Source organism: Meles meles, chromosome 12 (assembly GCF_922984935.1).
Source record: "Meles meles chromosome 12, mMelMel3.1 paternal haplotype, whole genome shotgun sequence".
Taxonomy (NCBI): domain Eukaryota; kingdom Metazoa; phylum Chordata; class Mammalia; order Carnivora; family Mustelidae; genus Meles; species Meles meles.
In genome coordinates this window covers 68,827,199-68,842,670 of record NC_060077.1, presented here as the reverse complement: position 1 = coordinate 68,842,670, position 15,472 = coordinate 68,827,199, and the positions used below count along the sequence as shown (strand labels likewise).

The 15,472-nt window shown below is 48.9% G+C and overlaps 1 protein-coding gene across 1 annotated transcript in view; it reads right to left on the bottom strand.

Annotated features, from left to right (window-relative positions):
* Positions 1-913: 913 nt before the first annotated feature.
* RNF165 (ring finger protein 165) overlaps positions 914-15,472 on the bottom strand; it is a 97,702-nt gene continuing 83,143 nt past the window's right edge. The window contains exons 2-8 of the mRNA XM_046025353.1: positions 14,368-14,683; positions 12,700-12,810; positions 8,992-9,121; positions 7,446-7,550; positions 7,034-7,129; positions 2,161-2,267; positions 914-1,641 (exon numbers count right to left, since the gene is read on the bottom strand). Of these exons, the coding sequence (XP_045881309.1) occupies positions 1,524-1,641; positions 2,161-2,267; positions 7,034-7,129; positions 7,446-7,550; positions 8,992-9,121; positions 12,700-12,810; positions 14,368-14,683 (983 nt within the window). The 3' untranslated portion in view covers positions 914-1,523. The remainder of the gene's footprint in view (positions 1,642-2,160; positions 2,268-7,033; positions 7,130-7,445; positions 7,551-8,991; positions 9,122-12,699; positions 12,811-14,367; positions 14,684-15,472) is intronic.

Genomic DNA, 15,472 nt, shown 5'->3' with positions numbered 1-15,472 from the left:
CTAAACCCCAAGGAGTTCTCAGCATGGAGCATGAATTTTGGGGGTGGACAGTGTCAACCCTCGCGACATCTGGGGGGGGGTACAAGAGGTGGCAATGGAGATGCACCGTCTTTGTGTCCCCTCTGAGGAGAAGGAGAACGAGGCACAGAGAAAGAGAGGGACTTGCCCACGGTTATCGAAGAGTCAGAGAAAGAGCCAGAGACTAGGGACACAGGGTCTCCCCAACGCAGTCAACGCAGTCTCAGGACCGGGGCCATCTCTGAGGGGCCCCATCGGGATCTAAGACACCCCAAAGGAAGCTGAAGGCCCTCCTCCAGGTCCGTGGTGTCTGACCACAGCCCCTGAGTGCCAGTCGAGAGCCCTGTGGCCAAGGCCAAGTGTCCACCACCTACGCTTTCATTTCTTCATCATCCAGTTAATTTTTTGCATAGGGAGGCAGGGGCCAAATTGCCTCTTTGTGACAGGGCTTAAGCACAGCCGAAAGGAAGAAGGTGGCATCAGCGGGGACACCCTGGCTCTGAGGAACACGGGGGCAACTCTATCTGAAGGCTTGCTCCTCCCTAGTCCCACGTGGAACCAGGGCCATGGCTAGAAGGAAGTAGACGGGCCTGGACCTGGGGAGCCCTCCCTCAAGACAGAATGTCCCCTTCTCCTCAAACCCTGCCTTCCTCACCCTGGCTGAGCCCCTCAGGGGCCACCGAAGCCCCCCACCTGCTCCTTTTCCAGTCCTCCCCTTCCCCAGATGCTCCCCTTCTCCACTCCATGCACTGTAAACATGAGGAAAACAAAAGCAAAGGAAAAAAAAACCAAAACCAAAACCAAAAGTCTCCCCCCCACCCCGCACCCCCCCCAACCTGGGTGAAAAAAAAAAAATCATCCTTTTTCACCAGAAAACAGGATTTGGCTTTTTTTTTTTCACTTTTGATTCTTTTCTCCTTTTTTTCTCAGAAAGACGGGAAGATTTGGGCTGTCGTTTGTTGGTTCAGTCAGGCACCAAAACAAGGAACTCAATGAGAAATATTTGGTGCGAATTCGTAACAGCGACATGTCCACCACAGATGACTAGAGCACCACACACGACATTTTTCTTAAGCTAACATGCTCCGGCTGCCATCCACAGAAATAGCTAGAGACCCCTACATGGTTTCTACGTGGTCGAGAGGTATATATACAATCCTTCCAAGGACAGGATTGAGGGGCCTGTCTGTCAGCTAGGACCTTCCGGTTCCCGTCCAGATTCTCAGCAGCGTGGGCCCCCCCTTCCCACCCCTGCTCCGGGCACGGCCAGCTCCCTCCCGCGCAGCGAGGTGGATGGGGGCAGTCACCATTCTGGATGGGGGGGTCCTCCCCCCACCCCTCCTTCCCCTCAGACACGGATACCGCCAACTCCTCTTTCCACAAAATGTGCTTGCAGGCTTTTCCTCTACATCAAATGGCTCAGAAGGCAAAGTTTGGCTGCAAGGGCTATGGCCGTGGGGGGACCTGGTGAAGGAAAATGGGGCGTCCACTGGCTAATTCCTCCCTCAGCTGTCGGCTCCCAGTTGTGTCTCAATGTCCACTCGGCAGATGGGACATTTCTTGCTCATGGCGAGCCACTGGTCCACACACAGTTGGTGGAAAAGATGCATACAGGGTAGGCGCCTGGAAGAGAAGGGAGGGTCAGAGGACTGGTGGAAAGGGAGGGGGTCCCGGGGGTGCCAGGGGCGGCATGATACTGGTTATCACAGGATGGGGGTGGGGGGTGGCCCACACTGGCACCACTGGGAGATGGCCCAAAGAGGGTCTTGGGAGCCCTGCCCTGCAGTGAGGCTGTGGCAGGGCTGGGAAGTCATGACAGGGAGGAGCACCCCACAGCCCTCCTCCTCCATGAAGCCCCTTCAGACCAGCCTGAAACAAAGCCATGACTTTGTCTTACACCCATCCAAGCCAAATATCACTCTGTTCTCTTACACTCTGGGTCCACCAGTCCACATCACAAGCATCACACATCTAGAACATTCCACACACCACGTCCCTAGAAGAACCACATAACAATCTATGGCACACTTAGCCTGCACATACACAAGAAAACAAGCACTGTACCCCTGACATACAGCACACGACAGATCGTTAATACCTGCGGGGGGAAGGGAGGAGGGACAGAAGGAGCGGGTCTCTTACCTCACATCTTCTCCATCTTCCAGCATAGACAGACAAATTGTGCATTTCTCATCTGTGTCTGACTCCTCCCCCTCTTCCTTCTTGCCCTTGCTATCCTGGGGTCTTCGCTGTGAGAAGCAGAAGAGGAGAATCAGTTACCTGGAGCAGCTCACCTGGAGACCCCGATTTTTCAACCACAGCCTCCCCCTCCCTTATCCGGGAGTCAGTGTCTTTGCAAGTTCTTAAGGAATCCCCAGACTTGGGTGCTTATCCCAGACCCTTTTCCTGGCCTCCTCCCCAGCAGTTTCTCTTTGCCTTGGGATACAGTGGTGGTTATCCTGGCTGACAGGTATAGAGTTTGGAAAGGAATGAATGAATCAGTACATGGTAAAACTATGTCTTATAGATAAACTGCTTCCCCTTCCTATTCCCCTCACACTGTCCCCTCCTCCCTTATGTCCTTTCCTACTTAGATCCCTGCGTCCAGGCTTCTGCCTCCACATTCAGGTCCAACATGCTTTTTCCGTCCATCCACTCACCCATTTACTCATCCTCATCCACTCATCCACCCATCCACTCTCTTGGTCACCCTCCATCCACCCAACATCTCACCCATCCACTCATCTACCTTCTCACCCATCCATACATATATCCATACATATATCCATGCATACATCCACTCACCCACCCATCCACTTATCCACTCAGCTTCCAGCCACCCAACCTTCCATCTGTCTACCCTTCTATCCATCTACCCATCTACCCTTCCTTCCTGCCTGCCTGCCTGCCTTCTCTCCTTCCCTCGTTCTTTTCTCTCTTTCACTCAACTAAGTTCTACTCATTTATTCATTCATAACTAGGTGAAAGCAAAATTCCTCAACTCATATCATTTGTACCATACAGTTATTTTATATTGTTGGATTTCTCCCTATCCAGAAAATTCCTTTAAGATAGGCACTAGCTCCAACATGAGTTTGGACATCATGTAGTTATGCTGTTTACACTTGTTGACTTTAGTTGAATTTTTAAAAATTCTACGCTAATTATTTGAAAATCGTTAACTGCTATATAGAAATTTCCAAGTTCTTAGGTGATGTGGACCTTGGTTCACCCTTCCTTGGGTATTGTTCCATACTTGGGCAAGCAGAAGGTACATCATAGGTACTTTAAAAATATTCTGGGGAGGAAGGAATCTAATCAGTGAATGAAACTGGTCCACATTTCTAGTCCCCATCTCCAAGCTGTGCAGTGAAACAGTCTGATAATATCCATGGGAAGAAAACTAGCCCTTCTGTCCCCTCTCCAGAGAGAAGCAGACTTAAAGGTCATTTTGCCAAGAGAAAAATCTGAAGAGTCATAAGATTTAAAAAAAAGTTGCCCACAGAATAACTATGACCTTGGGGCCGGCTTAGATGCTAGGTTTCCCCACTCCAATCCTTGGTCCTAAGCTCTGGAGTTCCTTAGTCTGATGTGGTCCCTGGAATGCTATAGCCTCACTGGAGCATAGAAGAAAATCTATGCTTTTTGCTCTCAGCCTCCCTGGGCCCTATCTACTCCAACTGCAAACCATGTGATGGCCAGTGCAATAAGTGTTCTGTTGTCTAGAAACCAGAAAATCAGAATTACATCCATAGTCCCATATAATCATCATGGCTTCTGAGTACGAATTGAATCACGATGGTCTGCTTGCCTAACAGCCCAGCTGTGTTTCTGGGAGGAGTGGCCTTCTTTCAGTTGGTCCTTTGAGAAAAGGGATGTTCTATAAAAGATACTAATAAGATTCACTATTTACCTATTTTCTATTTTTTCCCACCATTATTCATTATTTCCTTTTTATAGTTAATGATTTCAACCAAATAGTCTAACCTTGTTCTACTACATCTAATCTATATTTCTTTCTTTTTTAAATATTTATTTATTTGAGAGAGAGAGAGAGAGAGAGAGCAGAGAGAGGGGCAGAGGGAGAGGAAGATAGTGTCTTAAGCAGACTCCACTCAGAGCACAGAACCCAACTCAGGGCTTGATCTCACAACCCTGAGATCACAACCTGAGCCAAAACCAAGAATCAGATCTTACCCAACTGTGCCACCCAGATGTCCCTAATCTATATTTCTTTAATCAGTCTCTTTTCAAATCTTCCTATTTCCTCTTTTGTATTTTTAGTATATGTGCTGCCGAAGCGAGCACTCCTCTTTTGTATTTTTAATCTTTTATGTCTTCTAGGTTGTCTTCTCATTACCTATATAACTTTTATTTTAATGGGAACTCTTTTCAGCATTTATTTTATATTAGTTTTACCCCTTCTTCCCATACATTTTTGTCCTCATTCACATTCCCTTTCATGTCAATGTGATTGGTTTTCATTCTGTATGCTGTTTTCATATCTTTGCCCAATTCTTACTTTTTATATTTGTCTCCATGACTATTCTTCCTTTGTATTTTTTATTCTTTTATCATCGCTATTGTAAAATATTTTTTGTTTTGTATTATTTGACTCTCAGTTTGAATTTTCAAAGTTTTTTTTTCACATTTCGTTTGGGTCCTAGACTTTATCGTTTCATATTTTTAATTCTTCTTCTTTCTTTCTTATAGTATTTTATTCCCCTAATTCTCCCTTTATTCTCATCATTTTTACCTCAACTCTTTATATTATTGGCTTGGTCCATGTTCCCTTTCCATCTTCCATGTGTGTTCTCTCCCTGTCCCCTCATGGCCTGTGGCCCTAGCAAGAGTGAGAACACCCTGGTCAGAGGAGTGGAAGCTGCTCTGGGCTCTTGAACATGCCACTCATTGCCTTCCATATTCTCCTCCAGTATCCTAAAGCTCGCCCTGCAGAGAATTATTATCTTCCATTTGCTAATGCTACCCTTAGTTACTGAAATACTGTCATTTCCTCTGTGAACATACTACCCATATAAGACACATTGTAGATAATGAATGTTGGTTGAAATCACATATAGATGAATCCATTGCCTCTGTGGGGATCTGCACAGACCAAGATCATGGCCTTTGAACTGATATCATGGGCATCCATGCAAGCCTAGAACAAGTGAGCCCTCTATCAAGGTGAGAGCAGTTCACCATCCCTGATCACTCACCAGATACCAGGTACTATACTAACCTGTTACATGCATTATCCGACTGGGGAACCCCTTATGGTTGCTACTAACACATCATTCCTATTTGACACTAAAAATAATGGGGAAGGGGCCAGAATAGTCAAGTAAGTTGTCCAGAGCTATACAGCTCTCAGTGGTGGCTATGGATTGAATGTCTTTGCCTCCCAATCCTAAATTCAGATGTTGATGCCCAACCCCTCAATGTGATGGTATTAGGAGATAGGAGCCTCTGGAAGCTAATTAGGTTTAGCTGAGGTCATGAAGACAGAGCCCCTATGATGGGATTAGTGCCCCATAAGAAGAGGAAAAGACATCAGAACTTCCTCTTTCTGCCATGTGAAGATAGAGCAAGAATGGAGTCATCTACAAGTCAGGAAGAGAACCTAGTGCCTTGATCTTGGACTTCCCAGGCTTGAGAACTATGAGAAATAAATGGCTGCAATTTAAACCATCCAGCTGATGGTACTTCATTACAGCAGCCCAAATAAAGACAGCAGTAACACTGAAATTAAATACTGGTCCTATCTGACTCTAACACTTAGTGCTCATGACCACTGAGTACTAGTGCCTCATGAGGCAGTAAGATGGGCTCTGGCTTGACTTCAATGAGTGTTTTCCCATGCCAACTCTCTCAGTACTTATCAAGCTTTTAGTTTTTAAATTTAAAAAAAATATATTTTTTTCACAGAGGAATTTATTTTGTAGAGCAATTTTAGCTTACATGAAAATTGAGCAGAAAATACAGCCCATTCCCTTGTCCCTACCCCCACTCAACACACACACACACAGTCTGAGCTATTTTAGCATCTTGTATGTGTGGTACATTTGTTATTACTGATGGACTGATAGTGAAACACTGTTATTAGAGTTTACATTAGGGTTCATTCTTCCTGTTGTACTGTTCTATGGGCTTTGACAAATGCACCATGTCATGTGTCCACCATTACAGTAGCATACAATAGTTTCACTAAAAATAGCCTGTGATCCACCCATTCACTCGTCTATCCCTCCCCCTAAAGCCCCTGGCAACAAGGGATTATTAAATGTCTAGTTTTGCCTTTTCCAGAATGCTATATGATTGTAATCATACAGTATGCCTTTTCAGGTTGGCTTCTTTCACTTAGTAATAGGCATTTAAGGTTCCCTAATGTCTCTCCATGGCTCATTTTTTTTAAATCATGGACTAATATTCCATTGTATGGATGTACTACTATTGTTTATACTCTCACTTATTGAATGACATCTTGGTTGCTTCCAAATTTTTATTTACTGGAATTTTAAAATATTTAAAAATCATATGGCTGGGTTCTAATCCTACTCCAGACTCCTGAGCTATATCGGTGAAGAGTGTACTTCCATAGGCTTAGGGTGGAGCTTTGAAACATGTGGCCTTAAAAGCTCCCCGGGTGATCTTGCCGCTCAATGAGGATTACAAACTCCTGCTCTGAAGTCTTAGTTACTCATTTGTTCCCATGTGGGATTGGACTTGGACTTCTTTTCTAAGACATATCTTCCCCTTCACTGCAGGTTCTCCCTTTGCCTACTCATTCAGATACAAGCATTCATACACCTGTATGCCTACCTAACACACCCACTCACAAGTCCATATGCACACGCACATCCAGCCCTCCTCCTTTATGATGAGCGGCACCCCCATCTCCCCTCCTGGTCACACCTGGCAGAGACACGGGAGAAGATCCTGGGGAAACATCACAGCTTCAGAGCATCTAACCACAAACCCTCAATGACACAGGCTGACCCACTAGCAAACTCACCTTCTTGTATTTGTGGGGGAAGGTGAACCTCTCAATGGTGTTCTGTACAGCTCCCCGAGTCACATTTCCCAACCTGTCCTCAAGCTGCAGCAGCTCCTGCAAAGAGGAAAGTGTGGACATGTGCACTCTGCATGTACTCCCTCACTACACATGTGCACACACACGATACGGAGGGAGGGCACTGAAAGATGTTAGCAGGAAGCACTCAAATAACCACCGGGAAGAACTTCGCTGGTACTAAAAGACCCAACATCTTTACTCACTCTCTCTTTTTCTCTCTCTTACGCTCAAGTCCAAAGCTCCCCACAACCTCCCATGCCCTACCCACCAGCAGGAGAGAGGGAGAGGGGACCATGAACATTAATGATGTCTCCTCCAACCCAGATGGAACCAGAGAGAGGAGTGGGCATACCTCATAGCTCTCCCGCACCGCGGAGGTGTGTCTGCTGGGGTTTAGTCCCTGGAGAGCAAGGAAGTGAAGCTGAGGGTAAGGGTAGTTTCGGATTTCATGGACGACCTGTTGGAGAGGAAAACACCTCAGATGGGATTCCAGGCTGCATGAGCCCAGCATCCAGCTGCTCCCCCCATAACCGGCCAAGCTGCACACCCCTGAGAGCCTTCAGGGGAGTGCTCTCTTTCCTACTCTTATGTACCCTCCTCTCCTCATCAAGAACCAAGCCTATGCCAGATTACTCCCCCCCCCAAATAACAAAATCAATAAAGTAAGTATAAATTAGTAAATATATATACCATATACTAATATCATTAGTAAGATGACTCAGCTGATTGGACATTTATTCCCAGAGAGGCACTGTCTAAGCACTGCACGTAACGACTTGAGTGATCTCATCTGATCTAGGATGTGGCTACCGTTGCTACCCCCATCTTTCTGGTAGGGAAACAAGACACAAATAGATAAAGTCAGTGCCTAAGTGGCAGAGGATGATTTCAAACCCAGGCAGCTGGGTGGCTGCGGCCCCTTCCTTCCCCTCTACTCAGTACTGCCCCAGACAGTGTCTCAGAAGGTGAAGGGCATGGGCCATGTCCTAGCCAGGCAGGGCCAGTGAGAGCATGAATTTCAGTGCAAAAGACTCAGTAATCAAGGTAAATAGTATTTCAGCACAGAAGATTCAATAATGAAGGTAAATAATATTTTAATGCAATATTTTAAAAAATCAAAATTATTGCCAAAAGTCCATAATGAACAAAATACCAAAATGTTAAATAAAGACAGGATCTGATCCTGCTCTGGCAAGACCTGCCCCGCTCACCCCTGCCCCTGGCCCTGACTATGAGTTGGAGGGCCCAGATTTCCATCACAGCTCCTCTACCTACTCATTGCATGAGCTCTGTTTCTTAACCTCTCTGCTCCTGCTTGCCCAGCTGTAAAACAGGGATAAGCACCCTTTCACGTAACGTTGCGAGCAATTCGCATAACGTGCTTAAAACAGGGCCTGCCATGCACTGAGTGTTCCATAAATGTTAGCTTTTTCTCGTAGGAGATGGTGCTCATGACATCAGTCATAGAACGTCAGAGCGGACAAGGGCTTCAGTGATCACTCATGCAAACCTCTCATGGTACAAACAAGGAGACTGAGGACGGGGTGGTTAATGGTGGAGACAAGGGCCGGAAGGGGGGAAATGTGTTGTAGGGCAGCTACATGCACGGGCTGTCTGGAGATAATATTTCACCAACAGTCCGGTGCCACTTTAATGGCCTGTCCTCACCTCCGCTCCATGGAGCTTGCAACGCCAGGGACTGGGAAGGTCCCTCAGAGCCACCCTGCCCCCTGCTGCAATCACAGGGCCCTGCGGGGACAAAGGCCTTTTGTCCGGCAGATCAAGCCAGAGTGGGAACAGCATGACAGCAGGACACAAGGGAGCTGTGGGCCTTAGTCTGCCACCGGCACCCATAGGCAGTCAGGGGGTCCGTTCCCTGGCAGAGCCCGTGCACTCACCATCTGCGTGGAGGAGGAGTTTCTGGGAAAGTGGTGCATTCGAGGAGTCGCTAGGTAATGCTGATAGTGCTGAGGGATGGGCCGCACCTGGAATTGGGCAGGGCTCAAGCCGGCGTCCACACTGAGATCCCTGCGGGGACAAGGCCACAGTGAACCAGAGGGTGCTGGGATTCAGTCATCTGCTTACAGGAGGGACCCCAGACACAAGACTCAGAGTCACAAACCACCAGAGCTGCGAGGGACTCGGCGTCACCCACCCCTTCCCCTCTCTTTAAAGTGAAGGAAACAGAGACTCAGAGGAGAAAGGGGGTCTGCCAGGTCTGAAGGGGCTGGAACGGTCTATGCCCCAGAAAACTCCTTAGAATGAGTGCACCGAAGCTCCTCCCAAGACAAAGACCATCCTTGAGAGAAATGCTGAAAGGATCCAAACAGATCTCCATCCAAAATATGGAGCCAAGGGAAGACAAGTCAGGTAGAAGTGGAGGGAGAGGGGGAGCAGATGCCACATTTGTGCCACTGTGAGAAAACCACAGAAGAGGGACCTCTGCAGCCGTGAGGCTGGGAAAGCCATCCTGGATCCCTACTCCCGACTCCTACAAAGACAGGAAAACTCTCTTTAAAAAAAAAAAAAAAAAATCAGTCATTCCAACTGAAAAGGAACCAGGGCTCCTTGGGAAATGGCCAGTTTCAGGTCTGGAGCAGAAAATGTGCGAAATGATTTGAAACCTCTTGTTATAACTGAAAGCAAGGAAGTTATCACGGCATCCTGAAGAGGTTCCCACTGGCCAGGGTTTAGACGAGGGGCATGTCAGCAAGCATCATTCCAGCAGATGGGAACTTCTCGAACAGGTTCGGATCCATGAGAGGGAAATGATGGTAAAGAAAACCGGTCCCTTCAAAGGACATTAGGGAACCAGCGCTTCATTTTGGAAACCAGTAAAGAGAGGGAAAGAATCCAACGTTTATCCTGCCTTTCCTCTGTTAACTGGACCGAGGGTAGCCGAATGGTTGATGAAGGGAAATTCCTCTTTATAAAAGCTTTCTAGCCAGCAAGTGAATAAGGAATGATGGAGTTATCCGTCACCTCCCTGCATCCCCGAAAGAAGGAAAGGCTCCGGGCAGAGATCACCAATGGCTAACACCGCAGAGGGAGAGACAACCAGCTTTCTGCTGGGAGAACACACCCCTTGTCAGTATTTTTGCCAAGAAATAGTAAGACTTGAACGTGAATCTGCTCGACCCTTGATCTAAGTGTCAGTGCACTGGGAACTGAGGAAAACAGAGGGACCTCTGAAGGGATGCAGCAGAGGGCAACCAGCAAGAACCGAGCAGGGGGCAAACACAGAAAAAACAGCCCACATCTCTTCAACAAATACATCCAAACTAAGGAAAAAAGATATGAGAGATATTTAAGGAATTCCAGCTTCCAGATGTGATGTGTGTATATGTGAGTGTGTGTCTGTGTGCATATATGTGTGTATATATGGGGGGCATTGTCTCAATGCATAGTTTCTTGTCAGTTGCAACTAAATATCAAGCTAAACTTTATTTTCCACTCACTATCAATGGCTTTGAAGCCGTGCTGTGGTCTGGCTGCTACCTTGAGCCTGACATTCTTCCCAGAGACCTTAAGAGCTGGCACCGTCTCGCAGGTGAACGTGGAGGCTTGGCAGAGGCAGAGTCGCTGGCAGGGGAAGGACAGTCGGATGCTGTTGCCTTCCACCTACCGTCTCACAGGTCCCAGGTATCTGGGGGGGGGGGGCTCTGCCTGGCTAGGGCTAGGGCTGGGTGGTGGAACGGGGTGCAATCAGACCTTAGCATCACAGCTGGAAGTATGAAGCCGGGAATGAGTCAAAGAAGGAGTGTGATGAGGACAGAGACATTGGAGCTCAAGGTCAGGGTTGAGTTATCTGGTATGGACCAAAAAAGGGGCATATCTGGGATTGCTGCCGCAAGGGCTGCTGCTCCCCCACACTCTTGGCCAAGATGCCCAGCTAAGAGAAGCTGCCTGGGTAGAGTAGGGTTTAAATATCCCAAAGTAAGGCGGACAGGCCAAGCAGAAAGAGCCCAGGGTGAACCCAGATGTGACTCAGGGCAGGATCCTCCCCTCGTCCCCTGCTGAGGCCTCTCAGGACCTCAGTCTTTGTTTCTCAGGCGGAAAGAGGTCAGAAGGGCAGAGGGAGTGAAGCGCGGAAAGCCAGCGAGCTGGGGAGGCTCACACCTGTGGGGCTCCCGACACCACCCCAGGAGAAGTCTCACCACTCACCCATGTCACCTCCCGGGTCCCACTGGCCGCGCTGGCTCCCTAATGTTTCTTCAAATCACCCAGTGTGTACTGAATTGAATTAAATTGGATGTACTTGACTGCTGAGGGACAGAATTCAATCCAAACTGCAATTAAACCTTCCTGATTTGAATCTGCTAATTAGAAAAAGCCTGGGCTGAAGTTGGCCTCCGCATAGCCTCTCCTTTGAGGAAGTGTTCAATTTCACAGAGTGTCCCCCAGAATGAGCAGGGGGCCGGGAGACATGGGAACGCCTTAGAACAACTATTTCCTGTGCCTGGAAGCACCTTTTGCATGCAGTCAGCCGGTACTCCCCCGCTTTTGAACCATTCCTGGAAGCCCTGTCCACCTGACTGACAGCTGGAAAATGACACAGAGCCCGTCTGGTGTTTTTTTGTTTGTTTGTTTGTTTTTTGTTTTTAATATAGTCCCTGCTTCTCCATAGAAGTTTTTTGTTTGTTTGCATTTATACTCTTTCAAACAGCAACATGCTGACCCCAAAATTACAAGACCAGCCCAAAGAATTCCCGGATCCCCTTCACCCAGGTTCCCCAACGTTAATGTTTTACTATTTTGCCGCATTTCTAGTTCCTTCTCTCTCTCTCCACGTATACTTACAACAGCTAAACACACACTTCTCTGGGGTTTTTCCTTGAACTATTTGAAAATAAGTTGCAGGTGTGATGCCCTCTAAACCCAAATGCCTCAGGGAACTACACGTCTTTTTCAAGTGTTTGGACATCTGCATCACCCCCTAGTGTAGGTCAGCCAAGTCCTGAGCTAGAACCAGAGAGACAGGTGGGATAGAGGACCCCAAACCAAGCAACACTACATCACAGGGCAACAAAGACCTCTATCCCTCTGTCCTGAGTGCAAGAAATTATAAGACACAGGATTTCAGCGCCTACAAAGATATCCCGGCAAAGCCCTCAATCTCTTTCCCCAGCTTCTGTCCTCAGTCCTTACCTCCAACCCTGCTCTGCCTCCACAAGCCCGTGTTTGGTCTTGCTGGGTTGCCCTGGCTCCTCTCTGTGGATACCTCAAGGTCCACCCTCTCTAGGAAGCCTTCCCTGATTAGCTAGCTCCTGAGACTCTCCTTTCTGCCTGTCTCCCAGAAACCACTGGTTTCCAGGCATCATTGACCTTGGGAAGTGTTTTGTGTCTCTGTCCCCTCCTCCCCTGCAGGACCATGAACACAGAGCCCCAAGTTGGGCACATGGTGCTCTCCAGGCACATCCTGAACTAATTGCCTTAACCTGGCCCAGTGGGGGTCATGTGGCCTTGAGGGTGACTGGGGGCACAGGCAACGCCTAGAGCTTGAAGACAGGCCTCCTGCGCCATTCAACGTGAAGGAAACAGGAACTGCATGGATCAGGCAAGACCCTCCCCACCCCCTCCCTTGCTTAGGGCCCCCAAACACTCACCAGTCAGTGCCCTCAGCCAAATACCTGGGCTGAGGTGTCTGGAGTTGGTGGCCGAAGTCGAAGCTGGGGTGGAGGCGGTGGGGATGGACAGACACACGCTCCTGACTCCGCCTGCATGGGAAGAAAGGGAGGGTGCATGGCGTCAAGGCTGCCCGGGGGCCAGCCCAGCCCCTAGGAGCACTGAGCAGCCCTGGCCAGCCTGAGCCTACAGCCTATAGAGCAGTGAGTTTTGTCCCTCTGCCCAAATTCCAAGGATATCTCCCAGCTGGTGGCTGTCAATAATTCACACATTCCTGCTGTCTGGGGGCTGCCCACTATGCTGAGTCCTTTCCCTCGGTGTATCTCCTGCCAGCCACCTGTCCCACCCAAACTCCCCAGCCTCCTCTGCTTTTTCTCCTACTTCCTCCCTCTGAATTTCGTGGGCTGTTTTCAGGGGACACAGACGTGTCTCCTGTAGGCTTTCCCACACCTGTGCACCCCTCTGCTCCTGCGACACCCTTCTCCTCTCCTCCACCCTTCTCCACACTCTTCCCAGCTTTCATGGCCCCAGTCAAAGACACCACCTACAGGAAGGCCTCCCTGCACACCACAAGCATGATGACCTCTTCTCCCTCTGAACTGCTACAACATCCACCTGTGCCCCCCACACCCCAACCCCACAGACTCTTAGAGCTTTAGAAATCATTAGGTCTAGCAGTCCTCAGTGTGGTCCAGGCACCCCTGGGGGTCCCCGAGACTCCTTCATGGGGTTTGTGTGGTCAAATCTATTTTCATAATAGTTCTAGGGTGTTATTTGCTTTTCTACTCTCATTCTTTCACAGGTGAATGGTGAATTTTCTAGAAACTACATGTGATTCTGGAATAGATTGCAGAAGACATGAGAACACAGCCGTCTTCTATTAAGCCAGGCATTAAAGATTTGCAAATATGTAAAAAAAAAAAATCCCTCTTCTCACTACATGTATACCTTCATTTCAAAAAAGATACAATTGGTCTTTTTTTGTTTTTATGGGTTTGTTCTTGTATTTTTAAATGAATTAATAAATATGGTTTAAATAGCTCAGTTTTAATTCCCAACATGGTAAATATCAATAGTCATAACCCGTGTAAACAGAAGGTTATGTAATCCTCAATAATTTTTAAGAGTGTGAAGGGTCCTAAGGCACGAATGTTTGCGAACCCCTGATGTACTCTCTTTCTCTTAACAGTTGAGGGTCAGAGAGGTGAACTGACTTGCCCCGTATTATCTAATTTTATTCTTCATTTGTTTCATAGCTGGTCACCCCAACCAGACCATGGGCTCTCTGAGGGCAGGGCGGAAGCGGCTGTGTCCTTTGGTGTCCCTTAGGGACCTTAGGTGTTAGAATCAGGTGATCATGAAGCTCCGGGGGACATGAGGACTCCCATCTTCCACCGTGAGCACTGTAAACCACCAGTTATCCGGCCCCTGCCCCTGCCCCTGAGTGATGTAACAAGGACACACACTGGCTACCGAGGGAACCCGTGTCGGGTCCAGGGGGCGTTCACCGCCTGAAACTGGAGTAAAAGCTGCCTCCCGCACAGAACCCCACGCGGTGACTGCCCGCCCAGCTGGCGGGGTGGCAGCCGGACGCCCAGAGTCCTGCCCGAGGCCCCGCCCCCGGCCCCGCCCCGCCCCGCCCCGCCCACCTCGGGTGAGAGACGAGCCTGCGGTGCTGGGCTTCCAGGAGCTGCTGCTGCAGGAGGTATTGCTGGTGCAGGGCCTGAGGTAGGAAGGAGGGACCTGTGACGTCCTGGAACTGCAGGGTGGGCAGCGGAGTCAGCGACTGGTGCAGGGTGCCGCTGTGCTGGTGGGCCGGGGCCATGTGGGCGCTGAGGCCCGGCTGCGACTGCACGGGGTGGGCCAGGGGGAAGTCGGGCGCCAGCTGCTGTGGCTGCGGGGGGCCCAGGTGGAAGTGACGGCAGGAGGTAGCGTGAGGATGCTGAGACCTTTGAAAAGGGGCACCTGGAGAGGCAAGGACAGAGAAGACTCCATGACGACCCGCCCTGCGCCCCGCCCCTGCCGAAGGGACGACGCCCTTGCGGCTGGTGGGACAGGTGGCCTTCCTTAGAAGCCCGCGAGGTCATTGCTTTCAGGTCCACCTGGCCGTCCGGCCGCTGCCAGGGAGAGGCTCTGGGCTGTGTGTGCTGGAAGGGGAAGGCGTGTTTCGGGCGGTGAACAGAGAAGCCAGCATCCTTTAAAAAAAACCAACGCACTTGTTGAAGGAGTTAAGGCCCCTGAAGGCAGTTTGGCTTTCCTGAATTAGACTCCTCCCATGCAATCTCATTGGCCCGACTTCCTGTTTTAATAAATGCCACCTAGAGAAAAGGCTGTCCAGCCTCGCCAAGGACCCAGCCCATAGGGAACCCTAATTTCCAGAGACAAAACAACCAGACACTGTTTTCCATGCAGTTCTGTGAAAAGGACTAATGCAAAAAAGTCATTTTTATTTAAATAAAAATTAAATAATTTGTTACAATGTTAAAATTCATTTAAAAACAACTATAAGCTGGGTTCAGGGTACGGTTAATCTAGTCTCTTCCACTTTTCTAAATAAAATTGACCTTGAGGACAGGAAAGCCTTTACAAGTTCTCCATGAGGAATGACCGGGGTGGGGGGGGGCATTCTTTCCTAAGGGAAGGGACTCGGCAAACTTCAGAAGCATTCACAGGGTCTACCTGCTACATGTGGTAAGCTCACCACACATCTGCTCCTTCCAACCCCCACTGAAATGAGAGCAAAGGAATAAAGAG